This window comes from Periophthalmus magnuspinnatus, chromosome 13, assembly GCF_009829125.3.
Source record: "Periophthalmus magnuspinnatus isolate fPerMag1 chromosome 13, fPerMag1.2.pri, whole genome shotgun sequence".
Classification (NCBI taxonomy): domain Eukaryota; kingdom Metazoa; phylum Chordata; class Actinopteri; order Gobiiformes; family Gobiidae; genus Periophthalmus; species Periophthalmus magnuspinnatus.
In genome coordinates, this window is record NC_047138.1 from 12,383,922 (window position 1) to 12,408,440 (window position 24,519).

The window sequence follows — 24,519 nt, forward strand, 5'->3', positions numbered from 1 at the left end:
GAATGTGTTCACTGTGATAAGAGAGGCGTGCTTTTGTTTGCCCTCAGAAAACTGCAAATGAGAAGTTTGGATTTATGCCCGTGATGCAACAATCCAGGCAAAATGCATGCAGGTGATGGATTTCCATTTTTAAGGTGAAAAGTGGTTAAAATGAATGATATTTCTCAATTTTTGACAATTTTAGATTTTTAAAACCATCCACATATTAAGGGTTTAGATAAGTGTAGTGTTAGTGTAATAATTTGTAATACCAACTTCTGCTCAGGTTCCTTAGACTCTAATTCTTTGCTCTTCAATGCACTCCCTCGCAGTCCACAACAGCCCCCACAGACTAGAGAAAATGTGTAAACTGAAGATATGAGTTGGTGTCATTGCAAACTGTGCCATTCTGAAATAAGGATGGAACACATTTGATCTTTCCCCGCCCCCCACAGAGAGACCCAGTGGGCTGACGGCCGACTGTTTGGCTCTTGTCGGCCATTGTTTGTGTAACCCCTGACATGGCTCTGTGTGCAGCTCGATGGGACACATGTGAACATACTGCAGTGAGGAGTGGAGGAGGTAGGGTACAGTTCCCTACGGTGGTGAGGATTGTGTAGAAGTGGCCTCATACAGCAGAACACAAGCACCCTGAAAGGTCAAGGTATACTGTAGAATTAATGGAAGTTATTCAACCCATGTAAATTAGCAAGAGCGTGTTGAAGGTACAGTTTGTAACGTTTTCTGGTTGACGGTAGAACTGTAACATGAATTGAAAACGAATCGGGATCGCAATTTGAATGGATGCAATTAGCAAATCGCAAAGGCTGCAGCAAAAACGTCCTCTTATCGTGCTAATACCATAGTTTAGATGTGTGCAAATGCATTTTAAATTTCATTTTTTTGGATGCCTTTGAACAGAATCCCAATTTCAAAACCTAAATTGCAAATCTAATCGCAATTCTTGTGAGAAAAATCAGAAATCGTTAATCCCTAATTGTTGATCGACCTTCAAGGAAATGTTATTGTTTTGCTTGTTTAACTCATCTATCTCCACGGAGACAAGCATGCGATAACACCAGGCCAAGTTACAGGTCAGTACTGTGGAGAAGCGAGCCTGCACGTTGTACGAATGCTTGTTCCCACCTGACTGGGCTGAATTAGTTGCAAATGAGCTTCGGATAAGTGATTGAGGTGTACTGAATGTGTGGAAGGTGGGAGGCTGGTCATGAGTCATCAAAATCTGCCACTCAAGTTTGAAAAAGCACTTTAAAAACATCTCTATACTGTTACCAGGGCAACGAAGAAGCTGCAGTTTCTTGCCATGCCATTATGATATACACGAGACAAATTGTACAGTATATAAAGTGTTCCTATATGTACAATAATGCATAGTCAATTTTCTATAGTCGTCGTAGTTTTCATAATTCATGTTTTGTACGGCCCAGCGGTTGAAGCATGGATGAGATTTGCACATGAATGCGTCTGTGGCCTGCCTAATGTACTGGACACTCCCACACAGCAAGTCTACAAGTGTGTCTCTTCTTCTCTTTTGGGTTACATTATGGTCTTCATCACCACTGCAGTCTCATATGTATTAAATTTCTTTCCTTTGACAATATTTTTGATAAGCATTGATGACTCATAACCTGTTTCTCCATATATACGTCTATGAGACTATGAGAAGTCAGTGCATGAATTCCTTGCGTCATCCTCATAGACTGTATATATAAATGACATAGCTAACCTGCTTTTCGCCGCATACATTTCACTTGACGTTTGAAAACTGTTGCCCCTCTCTCTGTAACTGCTGCTGTCATTTGGTCTTAAAATGTTCGGATTAACCTGCGCTACATGATCCTGGTGTTTTTATTTCACTATTTTGTCCCTACATCAAGATATGAACATCAACAACAGACAAATCCGGTACCTTCTTTCCCCGAGGTCGCTCCTGCTCGCATTAGAAATAAGTTTGATTGCTGGTAAGTGCCCGCACCCTGCTAAATGGTGGTGCAGAAGGGAGGGGGCATTACCTTCAACAGCCTCGCTCCAGATTGGCTCTTTGGTTGCTATGATACTCGCAATCGAAATTTCAAATATGGAACTCGCCATATTCTATTCTATACTATTTGAAAGCTTGATAATTCTTTATAATCACATATAACTACACCTTAATGGAGCTCAACAGTCCCACCCACTTCAGTTTTCCCATTGACATTTTGCAAAATTCAGGTATTAAGAGTTTAAAGCTATATGGTAACTAATATCCATAATGTGGTTGTTTTCAGTCCAAACATGTCCGTGTAATCCCTCAGTCGTCCAGGTCTGATCCATAGCAAAAGACGAAATTTAAATCTGTCAACTGGACAAATCATTGTAGGAGTGAAGACGTTTCGCTGCTCATCCAAGCTGCTTCTTCAGTTCAGCGGTGCTGAAGAAGCGGTTTGGATGAGCAGCGAAACGTCTTCACTCCTACAACGATTTGTCCAATTCACAGATTTCAATTTCATCTTTTGCTTCAGTCCAAAGATGTTTTGGTAGCTTAGCAGTTTACAGAAATAGAGTTTAAATAAATATATATACCTCGTAGTCATTAGTTAGCACATCACTGATTAGATTAGAGTAAGCTTTTTCCCAGAAAGTCTATGGGAAAATGAATAGAAAATGTACTTCTGCAACGTGCTAAACTCTAACCCTACAGTGAAATGGCACCCTGGAAATGCTGGGCAGCTAAGTTCTGCAGTTTTGAGCAGGAAGTCAATAGATGTTTCGATTATTTATGTTGTTTTAAATTAATATTAACTATTTACAATAAACAAAAAATGTTAAATGAGAATCTAGTATGGTCTGGTTTAATACGAACTACCTAAAAAGCACAATATGTCTTCTTCAAACAAACCAACAGCAAAGTCCAGCATAACATCTTTAGACTATTAGAAGAGCCCTGGTGCAGGATGGAGAGATCAGGAGGAGGAGGAGTATGGAGGAGTGAATAGATGATTCTAGGGCATACACTGACCACCCCCGCCGTGCAGCCTCCACCCTAAGGCCATCATGTGTGTCTTTTTCATGCCTGTGCAACCGTGACCACGACGCAAGAGCCAATGTTTAGAGCCTGATTTGTCATAAGAGACTGGCTAAAGACAAGAAATCCACATCCCTCAACGCCCATAAGGCTTTGAGCAATAGCATTTAGCCAGATGGAGAAAACGTGGCTTATTTCTCAAGGGAGCGTATATGCTGGGAGTGGATGGCCATATTAACAAGTGGAAATGCATTAGCTATAGCGACAGATGTGCATGTAACCAGATGTGAAGGATACACACAACCAATGACATGAGCCAATGTTTTTCTAATGTGCTTGCGCTGCTAATGGGCACTGTTTAACACCGACCAAATACAGATGTGTAAACAGCTAAGCGGATAACTGGAAATGGAAGGCTAGTTCGGATTTTGAGCAAAACTGAAAATTTAAACAGAAATTAAACGAGAATGTATCTGTGTAAACCCTTAGTCATCCAGTGTCCAGAACAATTGAATTCTGCAAAACAAACTAAAGCGCAGAGGGTAAATCTAAGTATAGCCATGTTAGTCATAGTGCGTGGAATTGTCTGTGGGTATATATCATAATGTTACGGTAAAAAAAAAGAAGTTTAAAAGTTCTGTTTTGCTATTTAGACATCAGATTAGTGAAAATAATTTAGAAGCGACCTGTTTGTACATTGTAACTTTTTTCTTACAGTACAAAAGAAGTACCGGTAGTTGGATTTCACAGCAAAAAACTCCTATCCGCCATCTGTGCATTGTAAAGATGTACCGAAGCTGGGGCTATGACAGAACAAGAGTGACACAGAATGGTTCCTCAGGGAGCTCCTCAGCTTAAATTGAAAGTATTATGTGTTTCTGTTAGCGGTGTTCAAACTGCAGAATTCATCTGAGCTGTTCAAAATCCGACCGAGTGAAGCAGGTTTAGCTTGTTACAGCACTGCCCTGTGGGAAGGACTGTGGAGGAATCATAGGATAACTGTCGGTCTAAAGAGTTACCTTAAAGCAGTGGTGGAAGGTAATGAAGTATAAGTAGTAAAGTACTGTACTTAAGTAGAATCTTTAGGTGTCTGTACGTTACTTAACTGCATTTTACAGTGGGTACTTTTTACTTCAGTACATTTGAGAGCAAGTATCTGTACTTTCTACTCCACTACATTATTGAACTGGACTAAAAGAGTAAAAAGTACTTTTCATATGATTTGAGGGGTTATTTTTACCATGTCCGCGGAAACATCCTGACTAAAGTTTTTGAGTTTAAGCTTTGGCTTTGAGCAAAAATAAATACACAAAATTAATGAGAAAACTGAAGGAAGTGATTTGTATTGCAACTGTTATGTATCATTTTTGAATCAATATCACTACATTTAACAAATGAATAACACTTTATTCTTCAAGTTTTTACCTCTCTTTCTGTTCTTTTACTTCAGCAGTGGTAGATGAAGTACTTAATTAAGCCACTTAAGCGTTGCATTGTTAATTACTCATTGCAGTTTGTGTATTGTACATTAACAATACTTTTTGGGGGATAATTCTGCTTTATGTTTTGGTTTCAGTATTATCGTTTATCGTCTGTTTTTATCTCAGCACTTCAAAATGTGTTATTGTGACAGGCCTCTTTTTCCACATATAGCTACTTTTAAAACAAACCGTATTGAGTAAAGTGTAAGTTTACTGCCCAGGACAGAATTGATGTTTATCGAGCTGCTTTAGGTAAACTCAGAGGTTAGGTATTTATTAGGAACACTACTGTACATCTCCCTTCATTAACTTCTCTGGTCCAGTGAACTCATTAAGATGCATGTGTTGAGGGCCTTGGCTAACTGCAGAGTCAGCTAAATCTAGAAGCCCTGTACTTTGAAATTAGCATAATGTATGGGTGTGTGTTTTGTAATTCAACACTTTCACTCATCTTCCATCTACTTGTCCTTCACTTTTATTCTTACAGCATCAACAACATATACCGTAGATACCAGCTAGTATAAGTGTGTAGGAATCATGGGTAACTGTCAGTCTAAAGAGTTACCTTGTAGTAAAGTACTGTACTTAAGTAGGGAAATGGGGGTCAGCACATTTCACTGTCGATACTTCACTGCATTTGAGAGCAGGTATCTGTACTTTCTACTCCATTACATTTTTGAACTGGACTGAAAAGTAAAAAGTACTTTTCATATGATTTGAGGGGTTATTTTTACCATGTTCGTCGTAACATCCTGACTAAAGTTTTCGAGTTTGAGCTTTGGCTATGAGCAAACAAAAAAAAATCCACAAAATGTATAAGAGTTAGAAATAAGAAGAGTTTTAAGTTGACCAAAATATGTATAATTTTTAATCAATATCAAGACATTTAAGGCAAGGCAAGGCAAGTTTATTTGTATAGCACAATTCGTACACAAAGTAATTCAAAGTGCTTTACAGAATGAGAAAGGCATTAAAATCACACAAATCAAACAAATAATCACAAATAGTCATTAGAAAATTAACATTAAAACAGAAAAGTGCAGAATAAAAACCTTTCAACAACACTTTAACAAATTAACACTTTTGTCAAATACTACATTTTTAAACAGGCACTTTACTACTTGTACTTAAATAGATTTTTGCATGTGATACTTTTACTTTTACTTGAGTAGCTTTTTGCCTCTGTATCTCTTTTACTTATATAACAAAACTACTACCAAGAGTACTTCATCCACCAAAGCCTAAAGTGCATCTATTTGATTTTGAACCATGATTCAGGCACATGTTTTAGTTTGAACTGTTAGCCCCGCCCACTTATTCCTTTTTTCCGCTCTTATATAGTGTCAGCTAAATCTATAAGCCCTCTTCTTTCAAGTTAGCGTAATGTATGGGTGTTTGTTATTGTAAACCAACAATTTCACTCATCTTCCATCTACTCATGCTTCACTTTTCTTCCCTTACAGCATCAGCACCGTATAATCATAGACACCAGCTAAAGTTTCAATAGATAAACAGTATAAACTTTGTTATTACTGTTAGTCATGCGCTCCTTCCCCCATCACGACTACTGTATCTCCATAGTTATATTTTGGTCACAGAAGCATGTAGTTGCGAGCGTTTAGCACCATGATTGGCACTTGGATCGGAAATAGATCGCAGAGCCACGAAGAACATCACACCCTGCGCAGTCTGGAGGCGGGAGAACTAATAACGTACCCACATACAGTACATTACAGACATCTACGCAAACTTAAACAATTTTTTTCTTTTCAAACATCGGAATTCATTTGATTTGATGTGCACTTTTGCAGCCTGCACGCACACACATTGTCAGGGTTATCTTACTGTCGGGGCAGACTGAAGGCCTAATTGTCGGTGTCAGACATAGCGTTGGTGTGTTTAAGTGAGTTTAAACGGAGGAAAGTGACTCAGACTGATATCATCAACACTATTGACATCATCGGAGTTAAGAGAGCTAGAGCGTGCTTGATCTGCTGGCTTCGAAGTGAAAGTTGGAGGTATTCGTTTTAAAGGGGCTGTACCATAGTTTTACATGTAATTAATGAAACGATAACATTGAAATTACTTAACTTCAACCCTCTACAGCTCAAATCTTACCTTATTATATAAAAAAATAGCAAAATATCTCCCCATTAATGCAAAGAAATTGTACAAACGTGAAATATTGAGCCCTTATGTTTCGCCCCAGTACAGATAGATTATAAAATAGCTCTGAAAATGAAACTGATTTCTGCTTCCTGCATCTAATCATAGAGTATTTTGGAGCAAAACAGGAAGTGCACACTTAGCATGCTAATGTGTGATGGCAAAACTCAGCTCTGACCTCTGAAACTCGCGCTTATAAACTTATCAAGGTGAATAATTCGGATACTCAGGAAGCATTTTGTAAGTATATTTAGGATGCGGCAAACAGTTTATAATGAACTTGTTCTGTTTTTCACATTTGGCAGGTACAGCGTCTTTAAGATATGCTTGGAAAATATATTAGTGGCGTTGCTGTAATGTTTTTGCATCTTCTATTGATGAATAAGAACTTGTACATTTTTTTAATCACTGTTATCAGAAATATAAACTATAACTCCCGCTTTCTGGCTGTACTGCGTAGTTCTCGTTCCTCTTTTGGTTAAAACTTATTTGCATGTTCATTGTGCCATTGACATTGTTGCATGATTTATGTTGAGGTCAGCCCTGTGACTCGGAAAACCCAAAAGACCTCACTGTCCTCTCTGCTCCGTGGGACTTTTTGCTCTTGCAGGATTCAAATGGAAGTCTGTAGCAGTCACATTATCACCTGGAGCTGGCATAAATATACATTCATTTGCACCTCTCCTCTGCCTGAGAACGGCTCTTGATATATATTACTTAGAGACGGTGTTAGGGAAAAGGCTCACTGTGTTTCAATTTTGTATGTAAACGGATCTGTTTATTCCAAAAGTTGCGGTCAAAGTTCGCTAAAGAATTAACAAAAAATAGCAGTGAAAAAACAGCAGCAAATCAAACATGAAGGCATCTACAGCAACTTTTTTGATCACAGTGTTACATGTTACTCTATGTTGTTATACAGTGTGTATTTATAACAGTACAAAAGAGGTAGTTGAGTATATTGTAACGTATTGTGTGTTAATACATGTTTGGCAAGTGTACTGCATGTTGTTACATAGTATTACATGTTAGCACGGGTTGCTACCATTAGAGTTACATGTTACTGTTACGGTTTGTTGCAATAGTGAGTCTCCCTCGTTTGTTATTTGAAACTTAGCCTATAACCTATCTGTAAAATATGTATCCTTGCAATTCTTAGTGTTCATATTGTTATTCATGTGGGCAATTTTACTTATATTACCATATTTTCTGCACTATAAGTCTCTTTTTTTCACATAGTTTGGCCAGGGGTGCGACTTATACTCAGATGCGACTTATATGTGAAATTATTAAAATATATTTCACACATCTTTGTTATTGTCACACTGACAACTGCACGAGGGCGTCTAGGCTTGTGTACCAGAATGGCAGCCATCTACTTCTCGAGCAGTACTTCATCTACCGCACTATAAGGCGCACCTAAAAGCCTTTAATTTTCTCAAAAACCCACAGTGCGCCTTATAATCCGATGCGCCTTATATATGGTTCAATATTGGTCAATTATGACACCCGTAGTCAGGAGGCGTCGCCAAAGTAATAGCGGTAATAACCCTTTAAGGACTGAGCACACTATGGGCCAGTATAGTTTACCTAGACCTAGACTTTTATTCTTTTTTTAGCCAAAAAAATCATGTTAAACAAAGTATCAGAATTTACTGCATTTTTTCACACAACTACTATTTTACACATCCATCCATATTTTTTCTTTTACGCATCGAATAAATGACTGGGAAAATCCCCGCAGCCCCACGCTCTCATTCGTCACCTTCGAGGGACAACAGAGGCAGATTACCGTAATGATGGTGAATATTTAGATAGCCCCATGTCTCCGCTTTGACGCCGTTTGAATTTTCATGAGAGCACGACTGGGCGCGGAGTTACGCTGCTGGAAAGTCTGCAATCGTGCTCTATCGGCGACAATAGGATCCGACGCTATAGGGATAACGGGGAGACGGGAAGACAGCGCCGGGCGACATACGCCACAATCTGCCAATGGATTGCGGATGCCTGGGCTGATATATCAGTCTCAACTGTGGTCTGAGCTTTCACGAAGGCAGGAATTGTCACTGAACTGTTAAACAGCAGCGACACGGATAATGGCGATTTTGACGAGACGGAATCAGGCTCTTTGAATGAGCTCCCCCAACTGTTCAACTCAGACACTGAAGAGGAAGAATTCGACGGATTCGTGAATGAGGAATGAACTGAAAAAGTGAGCTTTACGTGTTTTTTTCATGTGTTTACAACTAAACAAGGCTGGGAGATATTGTGAATATGGACATTAACCCATAAGAACCCGGACACCTAAATCTTTAAAGGTAAATTATGGTGGACATAGCCCAGACTGATTAGAGGCTAAATAACACATTTATGACTTTTTTTTTTTCAAAAACGCCCCCTAATGTCTGAGATATCCAATGTAACACATTGTTTTAGAAGATGTGCGCTTAAATTTTCTGTTGTTTTATGACAAAACTTTTTGGCTTTTTTTGTAAGATTATAACCTTGTTCTTTATTCTCTGCATCACAATGTGAAATCATAGAAAACTGCATATATATTTCAATAAAACAACATTCCTCTTGCATATTATTTTAACGTTTTCTCTCAACAAATTTAACCTCTTTGTGCTTGAATGAGAATCAAATTTGTTGCGACTTTGGCTTGAAACCTTTTTTGCTTGAGTGGCTTTGGGATTCCCAGAAGTTTTCAGTCACGTTGATACAGCAGCCATGCATTGACAAAGGCAAGCATTATGGTTTGCCAAAAGAGGTACAGGTACCATCTCCGAACTTTCATGTGGTACTTGTATCTTGCCACACAGTCATCCAGAAGGTCTACACTACCCATGAAGGTGTTGTATTCTTTTACGATCCGTGGTCTGTTCACTCGCACAAACTCCTTTTTTGTCTTGCTCCATCTTTGGGCCATGTCGGGCAGATCAGCCCCACACCAAGAAGAAATTAGTGTCACTGATTTATTGTCATACCATTTTATGATTGCCATCCGATCATATTTCTCCACCCTTTCATCAACTGATCCTCTTCCTTTCTTGGCCAGACTTTTTTCATTTTCAAGCTCACAATCAGCCAAGCGATTGCTACGGATTGTACCAACAAAGTAGATCTGCCACTTCAGAAGCTCGAGTACGAGTGGTGCTGAGGAAAAGAAGTTGTCAGCAAATACTTTGTAGTTGTGGTTGGATGGCAGTGTTTCACATAACTTTACCACAACATCACCCCCAATGCCAAGAAAGGTTTTTTTGTCCTGTACCACCTTGATAAACATCAAAATCACATAGCATTCCTGAAGATGTGCAGCAAGCCCAAATTTTCAGCCCCCAAGGGTTTGGTTTCCCCTTACAAACTGTCTTATTGGACAGTGGGTTCCTCAAAAAGCCACCATTTGCTCATCAATAGAGTTGAACTCAGGTGAGTTGAACTCAGGTGGCGTAATGTCCAAGCATGTTTCCGAAACATGTCAAGCCATGGGTGGATTTTCCAGCACTTATCCCCTTTTTGTCTGTTGGTAATATCAGCATTATCAGTGAAATGAAGGGCGGTGAACAATGTTTAAAGCGATTGTGGGACATGTTATCAGCCACCATGGAGCACCTAGTGTCAGCTTCCCAGTATGCTCTGTTTCCGGGAAGTTTGCAAAGTCCCATCCACAGGTACATCCCAATCAATTTTTCAAGCTCTTTAACATTCGTATTAACATTGGAATATGTATCAGATTTCTGGACACTGTACAGATTTGTTTCATCCCTAAGTAGACTCAGCGTTACTGGAGTAATGAATTTTCAAAAATATTCAAGAGGTGAAAGAATTTCAGTTGGGGGTGTAACACTTGGTCCTTTAAAAGGACAGTCTGGTGCATCAAAACTTTTCTTCCTCCAAGAAAAAAATTTCTGTTCTTGATTACTTGTAGTTGGCTGCTCAGAAATCATATTTGGTTGAGGAGCATCACTTGATTCATCAACTTTAGAATCAGAGTCTTCATTCTCACTTGACACATCATCCAGGTTGTTTCCGACGGTCAAAAGGGTCTTCAGTTTCCTCATCAGAGCTTGATTCACATCCCTCAAATTCACTGTCATCTCCTTGAATGATTGCCAATGCGTCACGAATAGTCAGGCGTGTCCGGGTGTCCATTCTACAAAATAAATGTGTATATATATATATATATATATATATATATATATATATATATATATATATATATATATATATATATATATATATATATATATATATATATATACATACATACATACACATATATATATATATATATATATATATATATATATATATATATATATATATATATATATATATATATATATATATATATATATATATATATATATATAATTTATAACATGTTATTTCAAACATAAATATTTAAGAAATACTAAATTTTAATGGTAAAAAAAGATAATGTGACATATATGTAACGTGTTTTTTTTGTGGCCTTTTTATTACTTAAGGCCTGAAGTGACATATGTGCAACCACGTTTTTAATTTGATGTGTTTTGTATAATTTTTTTTTTTTTTTTTTTTTTACTTAATTTTGATATAAATGTACTCACTAACTTCTAATAAACTAATTTCAATAATGCAAATTTAAAATCTTACCTCTTGTTTGAAGAAATCAACTTTTGGAGAATTGCTAATTTTGGGACAGGTGTTCTGCTTCTAGTCAGCCATCTTGAAAAAGGGGTGGTGACAAAAAAAAAATCACATGATCAATCTTGTGATGTCACAATATGTTGATATATGTTGGGGGTCACTTTGGGAGTTTACACATATTTAAAAAAAATAATAATAATTTAAAGAGGTTTCCAGACCACGTGAAGTGGACGTTACACCACTGTCACCGTGGGTCCTTATGGGTTAACGTTTGAACAACATTGAGTTATTGGTATTGCTTTGCACTATTTCAAGAGTTACTATATTGTGAATGCATTAACTTGTTTTGTGAGTGAACAAAGTTTTCAGAATGTTTTTTTAAATTCTATTAATAAAGTTTGACTGACTTATCTGACTGTTTTGTTGACATTCCCTTTAGCGCAGCTCCATCTCGTGGATGCATAACACAACCCCAGCTACTACAGTAGTTTATATTCTATGCGCCTTTTAATGCGGTGCACCCTATATATGAAATTTGTTTTAAAATAGGCCATTCATTGAAGGTGCACCTTATATTCCAATGCACTTTATAGTGCGGAAATTTGGGTACTTCTGGAGCAGGCGGAGTTGTTCAGAAGCGACACTGAGTGACTTATAGTCCAGTGCAACTTATATGTTTTTTTCTTTATTATTACACATTTTTTTGTTGGTGCGACTTATACACCAGAGCGACGTATAGTCTGGAAAATATGGGGTTACTCATGACAACTAGCACTAATCAGCTAAGTCAGGCACATATACACTGTTGGATGTGAATTGTCTCCTTTAAAAAATATTTAGTTTTAATTTACTACAGGCTGTTATAGAGTCTGTTACATAAAGTAGTTACAGTGTATTAAATGTATTGTTATTATGCTGCGATAAAGTCAGCTCAAAATGTTAAAAACCGTGTCTACGAACAGAAAATTTGAAGGAACCACAGCAAAATGAGCAAGTTCTCACAAGCCAACGTAATGTGTGCGTACTGAACTGGACTGAACTCCATTTACAATTTTGATGACTACTCAAGCTATATCAATCCTATGCAAGCGCTAAAAGTGTTCCCCTGGGCTTTTTAGGTGAAAGTTCCTGACACTGACAAAAGCAAATTTTTTTAAGCCAATGAACCTACACAGTCAGCTCTGTGATCAGCAGAGTGGAACAAGTCTATTTCAACCCTACGACACTTAACCCGTACACTTGAGCACATATTGGTCCTCATCATATCCCTCAAGCATCATTAAAGTGAAAGTATTTTCATAGATAGTAACACATTGGGTTGAATTTGGGACATTTTTAGCTCAAATCTGATGTTTTGGAATGATTTAAGTGAGTTTGACAGGGGGGGAAATTGTGATGGCAAAATTACTTGGTCAAGCCATCTCCAAAATTGTAGCTCGTGTGAGATGCTTTGTGTCTGCCTGGGTTTGTCTATTTCAATCTCGAGTGTTCCATAGAAGAAAGTGGCAGGTGACGCATGTGTGGGCTGGTTTGGTCCAATTGAACAGGTGCAATTGTAGCCACCCGGTTTTCCCCATGTATTATAGCCAAGAGGTATGGTCTAAACATGTAAAGAATGATATATCTCTGTATTTTTTTAAACAGAGGGATATTAGTCCAGTCAGTATTCGCTCCATCGCATCTCGATCCAGAACCAAACACCAAATCGTGCGGTCAGATCTGTTTATTTCATTTTTAAGCTGCCATAATTGTTTTGATGCAGACTGACCATGCGTGTCCCTGATTGGCTAATGCACCTGTCAGTCACACCCATCTGCACTTGGACTAGCATCTTCGTAAAGTATTGGAGAAATGTGCGTTCTGGATCCGAGGCGATAAAACTCCAGACCAATCAGAACAGGATGACAGTGTTACGAGGCATGGGTATCCAGTCTCAGAATTGAATAAAGTGTGACGGCTCCAGTCAAATGAAGCTCGTCGAGGCTAGCAGTTGTATTGGTGAATTTGGAGCCAAGTTGCATGTTGGGAATTACGACTGTGAGTATCATAGCAACCAAAGAGTCAGTCTGGAGCAGGAATGTTGAAGGTAACGCCCCTTCCTGCCTGCACTGCTGGTTTAGCAGGGAGAGGGCATTTAGCAACGCTGCCGATCCAACCTGTTGCTAACGCTAGCGGGAGTGACCTCAGGGAAAGAAGGCGCCTGATTTGTCTGTTATTAATGTTCATATCTTGATTTATGGACACAAAATTAAAAATAAAAATACCAGGATCATGTAGAGCAGGTCAGTACGAACATTTTAAGACCAAAATGACGAGTCATAGCAGTGTTTATAGAGAGAGGAGTGACCATTTTTTTCCAGTGTAAGGTGAATTGGAGCCAGAGTTAGAGCCGGAAGTGCGCCCATGCTCGCTAGCAGGTTAGCTATGTCTATTTATATACACAGTCTATGAAATACACACCAACAAACACAAAAGAAATCAGCCTTTTCAGCCTTTTCACATTACCACCTAGTTAGTTCCGGTTGTCTCAAAAGTACAGAACTCGCTAAAATTAATCAGTATTTAAAGAACATTCCTTATAAGATGTAAATACTTCACTCATGGAAACCTGCGTGTTTATATAAGGTAGTATTTCTGTCTTGAAGCTAATGCTAACCCAAATTAATTAGAATTATTCATGTTAAAACTGAACAAACCAAACTAATCTGCATACAAAAACAATACACTAGCCATTAACTGTAACAGTATAAAGTTATTCATTTGTGATTTTATGATAATTTATGTTAGCCTTTAGCTTTGACACAAAAACACCCACTTTTATACACACAGACCTATTCTCCAGTGAAGTATTTATAACATGCTGCCAGTGATTTGCTACATGTTCTTTAAATATTGATTTGTTTTAGCAACACTTGGCTAACACCCAAAGAGGAGAAAGGTTAAAATACTGTACACTATTTTCTATATGAGCAAAATATGTCTTGCCCCAGTAGATATATTGTATAAGCAGCTCTTGAGGTCAAAATAAGTCCTCTGCATGCTGTTTATGTTAAGATTAGAGAGCAATGTATTATCCGATAATCAAGAAGTGGACGTTAGCATGCTATTTGCTGTTAGCTTTACTGTCACAACGAAACTCCACTCTGGTCTCTGAGAGTTGTGGGTACTGTGTAGGGAAATTTGTCTTCAGTATTTGACCTGTTCTTTAATGCCGTTGTCAGAAGAAGTGGAAATTGTTAGTTAGCAAGTTAGCATGAGAGTTTTGAGGCAGCCGGAACAAGCAGGGGTTTACGTTGCTTTAAAAAATAAAAATCTGCCTTGAAATTCAGTCAAAGCAGTACCAGACTTGCCTGGCATTCAATAATTTAAGAAGATATGAGTCTGGTCGGTAAATCTCCCTGAGTTCAGATGAGAGTGATTGACAGGTGGATTAGCCAATCAGAGGTACACATGGTCAGTCTGTATCAAAATAAATATTTCTACGTATGAGGAAAAAAGAAAGGGAAAAATATATCACAAGGGACTGTAAACTATTGCAAATTTCCACAGAATCATTGAGAGAAGCACTAAACTTGGAATAAAATGACATTTCTATCACTTCAGACGAACAAAATGGTGGGTGACCAGTGAGCTCCTTCATTTCACATTCATCACCCATAGCTTTCGGCTCCAGTCAAATGAAGCTCATCAAGGCTAGCAGTTATACGGGAGAATTTGAAGCCGATTTCCATATTTGGAATTCCGCCCACGAGAATCATAGCAACCAAAGAGAAAATCTGGAGCAAGGCTGTAGAAGGTAACGCCCCTCACCGCCAGCAGCAGGGAATGGGCACTTAGCAACGCTGTCATTTAGACCTGTTGCTAGTGCTACCGGGAACAACCTCAGGGGAAGAAGTCGCCTGATTTGTCTTTTATTAAGGTTCATATCTTGATTTACGGACACAATAGGGAAATAAAAATACCAGGATCATGTAACGCTGATTAAAACGAACATTTTAAGGCCAAAATGACGAGGTTCACTGCAGCAGTTATAGAGAGAGGGGCGACAGTTTTTCAATGTAAAGTGAATTGGAGCCAGAGTTGATGTAGCCGGAAGCGCACCCATGAGCACTCCGTATTTGGAACGTGGAGGCTAGTTAGCTATGTTGATTTATATATACAGTCTATGACACACAGGGACACATAGTGGGCAAAGTTGTGTCTGATCAGTGGTGGTGTATACAAAAAATAAAAAAACAGCAAATGAGCACATAATATAAAATGAGTGACTAAAGGCAGACTGCTGTAATGAGAGGATAGACAGGATGGGCTGGCAGTGGGAGGAGAGAGGGTTGTGCAGTAAAGAGGTGGAGGGAAAGGCCAAACCTCCTCCTCATCAGCAGCACATCCCCAGGGAGACTGTGGAGCCTTGATTATGCATTCAGCTTTCCCACAAAAAGCAGCCAGCGCTCACAAAATACAGCTCTGTCAGCCTACTTCAGCACAGCCTGACCTTCAGTGTGTGAGCCGCCGCGCAATTTAGCAACTCTAAGATACTCGAGTAAATAAGACTTTGTCATAGTTTGGGTAATGTTTGCTAGCCTGGCCAGCCATCTGATTTTTGTTAGCTTGCTATGCTATAAATGTAAACAGTTGGTTGATTACATGAAGTGGTCTTGTTCAAAAGTGCAGCAAGAAATTCTGATGTTGGATATGCTGCAACTCTAACTAAAGTATAAGAAATTGCATTGCGCTATTGTGATTTTTTTTTTTTTTTTTTTTTTTTATGGAAAAAGGTGCATTTCCACACTAGTTATCAAAAGTTTTACCAGTATAACTTCTAAAATATCATAGTCCTTCTGCTATTCTCTTATTCTTCCACATGCAGTGACGTACTTAAAGAGCGGATATTATGCAAAATTGACTTTTTGGAGCTTTCTATCATGTTATAAAGTTGCTCCTTAATCAAAAACATGCCTGAATAAGTCTTAGATGTCATCTATGCATGTTTGAGTCATCTAGTGATCTCTCTTGGACCCTATTCTTGGACCCGGAGATCAACCCCTAAATCTACATTACAATTTTTCAATAAATATACAAAAGCATGATACAAAACAACACACTACAACTTCACAAACCTGATGTGATGTGTAGTAGTTCCATTGGTGAAATGAACACAGATTTCTGATTGTGTGAATGCAATTTATTAAACATCTTAATCTGTTGTTTTCTGCAAATATGACATTTTCAATAGGGATGCACCAATCCAGCTTTTTCAGCCCCAATACCGATTTCTATATTATAAGTTTTAAGTATCTGTCAATACCCGATATCAGTGGACACCAGTGCAGAGACTGAAAACAGCATCAGAACAACTTTGTATAAATAAAAGTTCAAGCATTATGAGACTTTCTGGGCCAACTATGACCAGTAGATAGACCAGTCTTATTATATCAGTGTATAGGCTCAACCAGGATATTGATGGAACCGACATTTGCAAGCCGATTTCCAATCCAGCAGGTTTTTCAGTATCATCGACAATATTCTACTCCAGTATCAGATCGATGCATCCCTAATTTTCAAAACATTAAACGGTAACATGGTGATCTAAATATGTAATGTGTTAGCAATTAATATGCCATAGAAATTTAATACCCCCTTTTAAATAACCCATAGAAGTGTAATATTCCCTCTTTAATACCCCATAAAAGTATAATATTCCCTCTTTAATACCCCATAGAAGTATAATATTCCCTCTTTAATACCCCATAGAAGTAAAATATTCCCTCTTTAATACCCCATAGAAGTAAAATACCCTCTTTTTAATAACCCATAGAAGTAAAATACCCCCTCTTTAAAACCCCATAGATGTATAATAACCCTCTTTAATACCCCATACCCCCTCTTTAATACCCCAAATAAAATAAAAAAATCTGATTAATACACTATAGAAGTAAAATACCCTATCTTTATCTACTTATTTTTGTCATTCTACCTCAGTTTTCCGCATAGCGACTCTGACCGCTCCATGTGTTTATTGACTGATGATTAGGCCTGTCACAATAAATACTACATCCACGTATCATTCAGTATATAATAGCTGGAACAATATATTTTTGGGTTCAATATTTATTTATTTTGCACTTTCTTTGCAACAATGGGTAGTTTTTTTTTTGTTTAGTTGTAAAATGATAAGATTTGAGCAGTAAAGGGCTGAATAAGTAACTTCATTCTGTTGTTCACTGTCTATTTAAAAATGGTTTACTAAGAATTAACCTGGTTTATTGTTATGGTGTCAGGGCCATAAAGTAGTTCCAATATTATCGTGTATCGTGATATTTCTCTGTAGCGATATATCTTGCGTAAAAATGTGTTAGCGTGACAGGCCTAGTAGTAATGTTTGCATTGCCTTCAAGTGGATGATTATACGCTAAAAGTAAACGAAACTGGTACTAGGCCAAATCTGAATTTAACTGTCAATAGTAAACAGTGATTTCATTTTTTCCCTTAAGCTCTTGCAGCAACTAGACAGAAACACCAAACAGACAGGAAATTCAGAGGGTTAAATTAATCCAGTAGCTTACAAATTTTGGCAGAAGCAGATTTCCTCTCCACAATCAAATGATGTTTTCAATTCAAATTCCAGTGGTGTTTTACCGTTAAGTGTGATTCAAAGGTAGAGAGAGGGAACAGCACAACACACAGTAGAGCATTGCTAATCAAAATGCTCCTTCCAACTATAGCGTAGATTTGGATTCAGTATTTATGTGTAGTGTGGTTGTCATAAGAAAACATCTACACTCACTTTAGAGCATCAAACACTGCATAGTAATGGTGTAAAGTGCAATAAAAGTTGGAAGCTCTCCTCAAATAAACTCCCGTAATCACTATGTAAATATATACAGTCTATTTTAGCTCATTTACCTGTTACCTATATAAGTACTCAATGCTTTGCTAGTTTTTAGTACGTCTTATTTCACTTATTTGTACGGACTAACTTTGTGGCCACTAACAAACATCACCTCACCACAGACTTGTACCACAGAGAGGAGAGCATCAACGTGACACAGCTCGCCGGAGTCATCCACAGCCCACGCTATCCCGAAGCCTACCCTCGCAACCTGCTGTTGTCATGGAAACTGATGTCTCCGCCGGGGAGCCGCATCCACCTGGTGTTTGACAAAAAGTTCGGTTTAGAGGGGCCGACCAGAGGAGTTTGCAGGTAACAGACGAAGGATTCAGACAAAAGGTGGTAATAAGGAGCTAAACCAGGACTAGAACTGGACCAAACCAATTCTGCTGCTTTAAAGGGGCAATATGGGACTTTTCTGGTGAAGGCGCTGCCACTTGTTTGTCTTCATGTAAATACTGTTCCTGGTTTGCCATCTTGCATTTATTCAGTTACATGTGTTTTTATTGGTAGAAAAGTACTTAAAAGAACATGATTTCTTACTGTGTGGGGGGTTGCCTCTGCACAGATCTGACCTTTAAGTTAACCAGGTGGCAATAACAGCTTGTAATATATTTTCTTTCTTTCTGTTTTTTGCCTCAGTTTTGCTCTATAGTTCAAAATGAGTTGACATGACTACCAAAAGTACTAGTATTTGTCAAAGTAGCATATGACTTTGGAACTATAAGCACATATTTTGCCATTTTGTAAACCAGTAGTGGCTGTACTTGGCATAAATATTAGTGCTTATTTTGTTGCATATTCGTTTTTAGTTTAGCTACTATGTATGTGATGTGAGCCCATTAGCTCACATCACAATGAACTAGCAGCTGAACCAGGTGCATGAACATAAAGGGGAGGACGCACTTTCACAGAGACGGATGCTCGGAGTTTGCTTCTTGGCGAGAATCAGAAGAAGTTTGTCCTTGAGCGTTGAGGGGGAGAAAATAGACGTTTTAATCCCCGTTTGCAACCGTGGCGTCTTTGTAAGCACTTTGTAGAAGAGAGGCGCAGCAGGAGGTAGAGGTGTGAGTGGGAGACAGATCCACAGATCTGGCCACTGCTTCAAATGGTGCTCATTAGTTTGGTATACCGCAAGTGTATGATACTTGGACTTCAATTAAAATGAGACAGACTTGGGTTTTCAGTATTAATAGAATTGGATGCCCCGGTTGGCGTGTCAATATCTGTTTTACATTTTCATGACTGCAACTTAAAAGTTAGGAATGTGCTTTCAGCTTGTCCTGGTTTGGTCCTGAATTGAGTTGAGTTTGGTCCTGTTGTAGTCCTGAGTTAGTCCTGGTTTAGTTTTGGGTTAGACCTAGGCAGCTAAAGGCCAAAAAAAGGTATTATTATTGCTGTTTTAATTGTATAGATTTTGTGTTTTCCCCAAATAATATATTGTAAAAGCAGCAAAATAAGACTGCTGTGTGCTGTATTTTTATTTCTCATCAACCTGGAAGTAAGCACCAAAAACTGCGTTCTGATTGGTTGCGCTTTGTGACCACCCCAGTTTCACTTCACCGTCTGAAAAAGCTGTTCTAAAGCCTTGAACGTGCTAAAGAGTTTCCACGGGGTGAAAACCAGGTACTCCAGCTGTAAGCATACATTATCTTTATTGGCAGCATTTCAGTCTAAAGTTGGACTAAACACCTAAACTCCGCCCACAGCCACAGTCCAAACGAGCTGTTAAAGTGGGCATCTGGAGGGCTAAAGACAAGACTGAGGATGGGAGGAGTCTGAACATATGAGGAACACTGTGATTGGTCTAACAGTCCACATTTTAGAGTGGGACCAAACACCTAAACTCCGCCCACAGCCACATTTATTTCAAATAGAGCTGTTAAACTGGGCAGTGCTTATGGACTAAAGAAGACACTGAAGTGAGAGGAGGGGCAAGGTCTAGGTAAAAAGTATCCACACTTCAAGCTCTGCCCCTGTTGCCAGATGTTTGTTGTTAGAAACACCTCGCTGTAATCAGGGCAGTCTTGCATGATGTCACCAACTAATTGAAAACTACTTCCACTTTAAGGCTACAATCTGCAAATTACTTAGCTGACACAAAAATAGCAAGAAATTGGCTAAAGAACGGAGCTCGGGCTATTAAAACGTTTAGTCCCACTTATAACTGCATTTGAATCCTGAAAATTGCTGCTTATAAATAACGTGTAAAACATAACTTTTATACATCTTCAATTGCCAGGTGCAGTCTTGCTTGATGTAACCAACTACTTGAAAAAAAAAGTTGCTTTTAGTTCTACTTTAAGGCTACAATCTGAAAATTAGTTGGCGCAAAAAATAGCAAGAAATTGGCTACAGAACAGAGTTTATTCTATTAAAACACATTGTACACCGTTTAGCACAAAAAAGTCAGTGTTTAGTTCCACTTACAGCTGCATTTGAATCCTGAAAATAATGTGTAAAACATAACTTTTATACATGTTTTATTCCCATACAGCCGGCAGAAGGCTTTTAAATGATGTCTGCTGCCTGTTTACTGTCTTCTCTGTGGCACTGTCAACATTAACTGAGGACATTGTGTTTTAATGATGTGCAAAATGTGTAAACACCAGACCAGCCTTGGGTACATTTAGAGTCCAATTAAACCAAATGGCTCCTTAAGTCTGGTAAAGGTTTGAGTATGTCAGAAAACATCATTATCTAGCATTGATATGTTTTTTTGTTAGGAATCCAACAAAACAGTCAGAATGAAGCAGGTATCGGAGGTCAGTATCTATAGTGGGACATAAAGCAAGACAAATATCACACAAAAGTTTGAAAATGAAGTTTCCGTTGTGCACGTAGTTAGTAGTTAGTAGCATGGGCAGATAATCAAAACATATAATATTGTGAATGCTGTTTCAAAGAAGTGCACAAACTTGCGTCGCCCACTAGCGATGTGACTTTCGGCTCTTTTATGGGATCCGAATCTTTGGGATCCATTCACTTCGAAGAGCCTATTTGTTTATATGACAGAAGCCAATGTGAGAACTCAATTTATCTACAAACTAATCACAGGGAGAAAGGACCAAGGCTTAATTGTGTTTAAACTGGTTCAAACTGAAAGTGGGAGAGTGTTTATCCTTTCAAATTATGCATAATCAGAATAAAGCAATAACAATAATATTAAAACTAACTGTTATTATGATGCCAAATATGTTTTTGGTTTTTTTTGCACAAAGCTCTCACTTGTGTCGCCTGCTCTGCTCCTGTGCTGATTCTTGTGTCAGTTTAGTGTTAATCAGTAAAAAAAATGCTTGCAAATTAGAAAGAAAAAGATTCGACTCCTTTGAAAAATGAGATCTGGATAAGGAACCGTTCAAAAGAGCCGACTCGTTCACGACTACCACATTGCCCATCCCTAGTTATTTAGTTTCGATTTTAGAGTCAACAAAATACTAAATTGTATAGCTTGGTTCACTCTCCGCTGCCTGTATTATGTGCTTGTTGGAGATGCCTTTTGCACAGAATTGCAGCCATTATCCCTGCAGTCTGCCCAAGGCGACTATGACTATTTTAGTTATAATTATAATATAGTATAACAAACCTCTAACATTTTCCCCTTGTATGTCACTCCAGTAATGACTATGTGGAGGTGGAGGACCTGGCCAGGGCAGCCTCCATCATCTGGGGACGCTGGTGTGGACACAGAGCTCCGTCCAGCCTCAACTCCAAGAACAACATCCTGCGAGTCACCTTCAAGTCCAACGACTACTTTGTGGCTAAACCAGGCTTCAAGATCCATTACTCCATACTGGTAAGACTCTACTCTGTACCCCACCCATGTTTTAGGAAAATATACAGATTTTTTTTACAGATGTATATACACTTTTAATTTGATGACTTTTTGTTTTTGTTTATTTTAATGGTAAATGGTTTAAATATATAATGCTTTTCTACCTTCAAGGCACTTTGCATCAAGGAACCACTCACCCACTCACAGACACATTCATACACCACCGTCTCCCCGACTAATGACGATTTACATAATATTCAATTGGCCAAAATACACATTTTAAATATCTGTGGATGAACTGACAAGCTAAAACAAGAATCACATTTCAGAACGTGTTTGTACAGATCTAAACTACAGGATTAGCGGTTTTCGTGCCTTTTCGTGCATTCGTGATTAATCTTGTAGCCCTAAGTAAAAGCTGAAGTTAAATCTGTCAACTGGACAAAAAAGTTGACAGAAGTTGCTGCTCATCCAAGCCACTTCTTCAGTTCTGGTCTGAGGATGGAGTTATAAATCAGGGGTAAATTATGTTAGGAATAAATTATATATTCTGTTCAAGGAAGGATTGTCTTTCCTAACAAAAGTTGCTTCTTTAACCCCCCTCTCAAATAATTCCTTTTCTCTGGCTAAGATTGGCACCTCACTATTTTCAAAGGAGTGGTTAGTTGCTTTGAAATGGAGATTTACAGCAGACTGGGGTCCTGAGTAGCTCTCACGACGGTGATGGTACATCCTCTTATGAAGTGGCTGTTTAGTTTCTCCAATGTACCGCTCACTGCCCTCTTCACTAGACTAAATGGAGTAGACTACATTACTTTGCTTGTGGCATGGAGTTTTGTCCTTTAGGTGAACCTGTTTTTGTCGTAAAGTGATTGTAGCTTTGAAATTGACGGGGATTTCAAACTCTGAAAATTCTCCGGACTTTTTCAAACACACCAGTTTATGTTTACCCCTTTCCTTATAGCCTTAATTACATTGTAGATTCTCACTGAAGACATCAAAACTATGAATGAACCCAATGAATGTTTTATATTTTAAATTCTTCAAAATTGTCGCCCGAGAAAAAATTGCCGAGACCTCATCACAACGCTCACTGAGATCAGGCCAAGTTCATGCTACTTTGCTACACTGCTACTTTGAGGATTATGAATCTAAAACATAAAACATAAAGAGTTATTTAACACATATAATTACATATATTTGATGACAGGTGATGTATTTTTAATAGGTTGCAGGGGAATACCCAAAGGTACAAAACTTAGCATAACAAAGAAATTCAGGTGGATAAGAGAATAAGGGAAAAAAGGTTGAATCTGGCAACACTGTCAGGAAATGCCAAAATGTATTAGCCAGAGGTGTTGTTCTCACATGTCCGCTTGACAGTAGAGGAGACGAGGAAGGAGGAGAGAGGAGACGAGGAAGGAGGAGAAAGGAGATGAGGAAGCTTGCAAGTCTTCTCCTAAGGCTGTCAGAGGAAAAAATATGAAGATTAGCTTTGTCATTCTGTCTGAAAGTACACTGAAGAAAGACAGATACTGATTTTAAGACATATCCTCCATGCGTTAAGATGAAACAGGGGAAATAAAGCAAAATGAGCTGCTGCTATAGTATTTGGATCACATTGTAACATAGTGCAAGAGTTAGGTCCTTTGATAATAGCTTTACAATGGAGATGACAGTTATGTTTTGTAGTTTTTATGTTTTTTTTGAAAATCCATAACTGTGTTTAAAAGTGCACTATGCAACTTTTATGATTGGGGGTCTGCCACCTGCTTGTCTCCATGGCGATAGCGATATTGCTTTGCTTAAAATGTTACAGTTTTCAAGTGCAGGTAGTTTGATTCTTACTGTTAGCTGGGTCACCTCTCCACAGATCTGACCTGTAACTTGGATCAGGTTAATGCCATACTGTAGAGGAAAAGCAAAAACATATTCAAGGATGTACACTCCGTCAGGAAAGTTGCACAGTGCGTCTTTAAAGTCAAATTGTAGTCATAATGTTCTTTTGTATTGGGGAAAAGACAAAACAGCAGTGTAATAAAGGGCGGGACAGAGCAGCAGACAGACATGCTCTGACAATCTATTTCCATTGATATGATTCATACTGGAGCTGTTTTCAATACACAGTTGGATTCAGTCAAGCCAGACATTGAATAAGAATTAGATTATGCCATTGCTTTAAAACTTCAACCTTCATTTATGTGACGAGGGTAGGATCAGAGCGCACATGTATAGAAAACATATGGAAGAATGTTATAATGGCATCTGCTGTAGACCTAGTCACTACCCCGCTCAGTTAAATAGAACTGCTTATAGGGGCTGATAAACCAAACAAAATGTATATATTGGACTATATTGTGTATATACTACGTCATTCGCTTAAATAGAGCTGCTAATAAGGGCTGAGAAACCAAACAAAACATATATTGTACTATATTGGGTATATAACCTCACTCACATAAATTGAACTGTTTATAGGGGCTGTGAAACCAAATCAAGGGTATATATTGGACTATATTGGGTATATAACCTCACTCACGTAGAACTGCTTATAGGGGCTAGGAAACCAAACAAA

General features: G+C 38.3%; 1 protein-coding gene across 1 annotated transcript in view; it reads left to right on the top strand.

The window, feature by feature from the left end:
- The window catches only part of pdgfd (platelet derived growth factor d), a 98,187-nt gene that overhangs the window by 31,160 nt on the left and 42,508 nt on the right, over positions 1-24,519 (top strand). The window contains exons 2-3 of the mRNA XM_055226155.1: positions 18,292-18,481; positions 21,788-21,965. Coding sequence (XP_055082130.1) covers positions 18,292-18,481; positions 21,788-21,965 — 368 coding nt within the window. The remainder of the gene's footprint in view (positions 1-18,291; positions 18,482-21,787; positions 21,966-24,519) is intronic.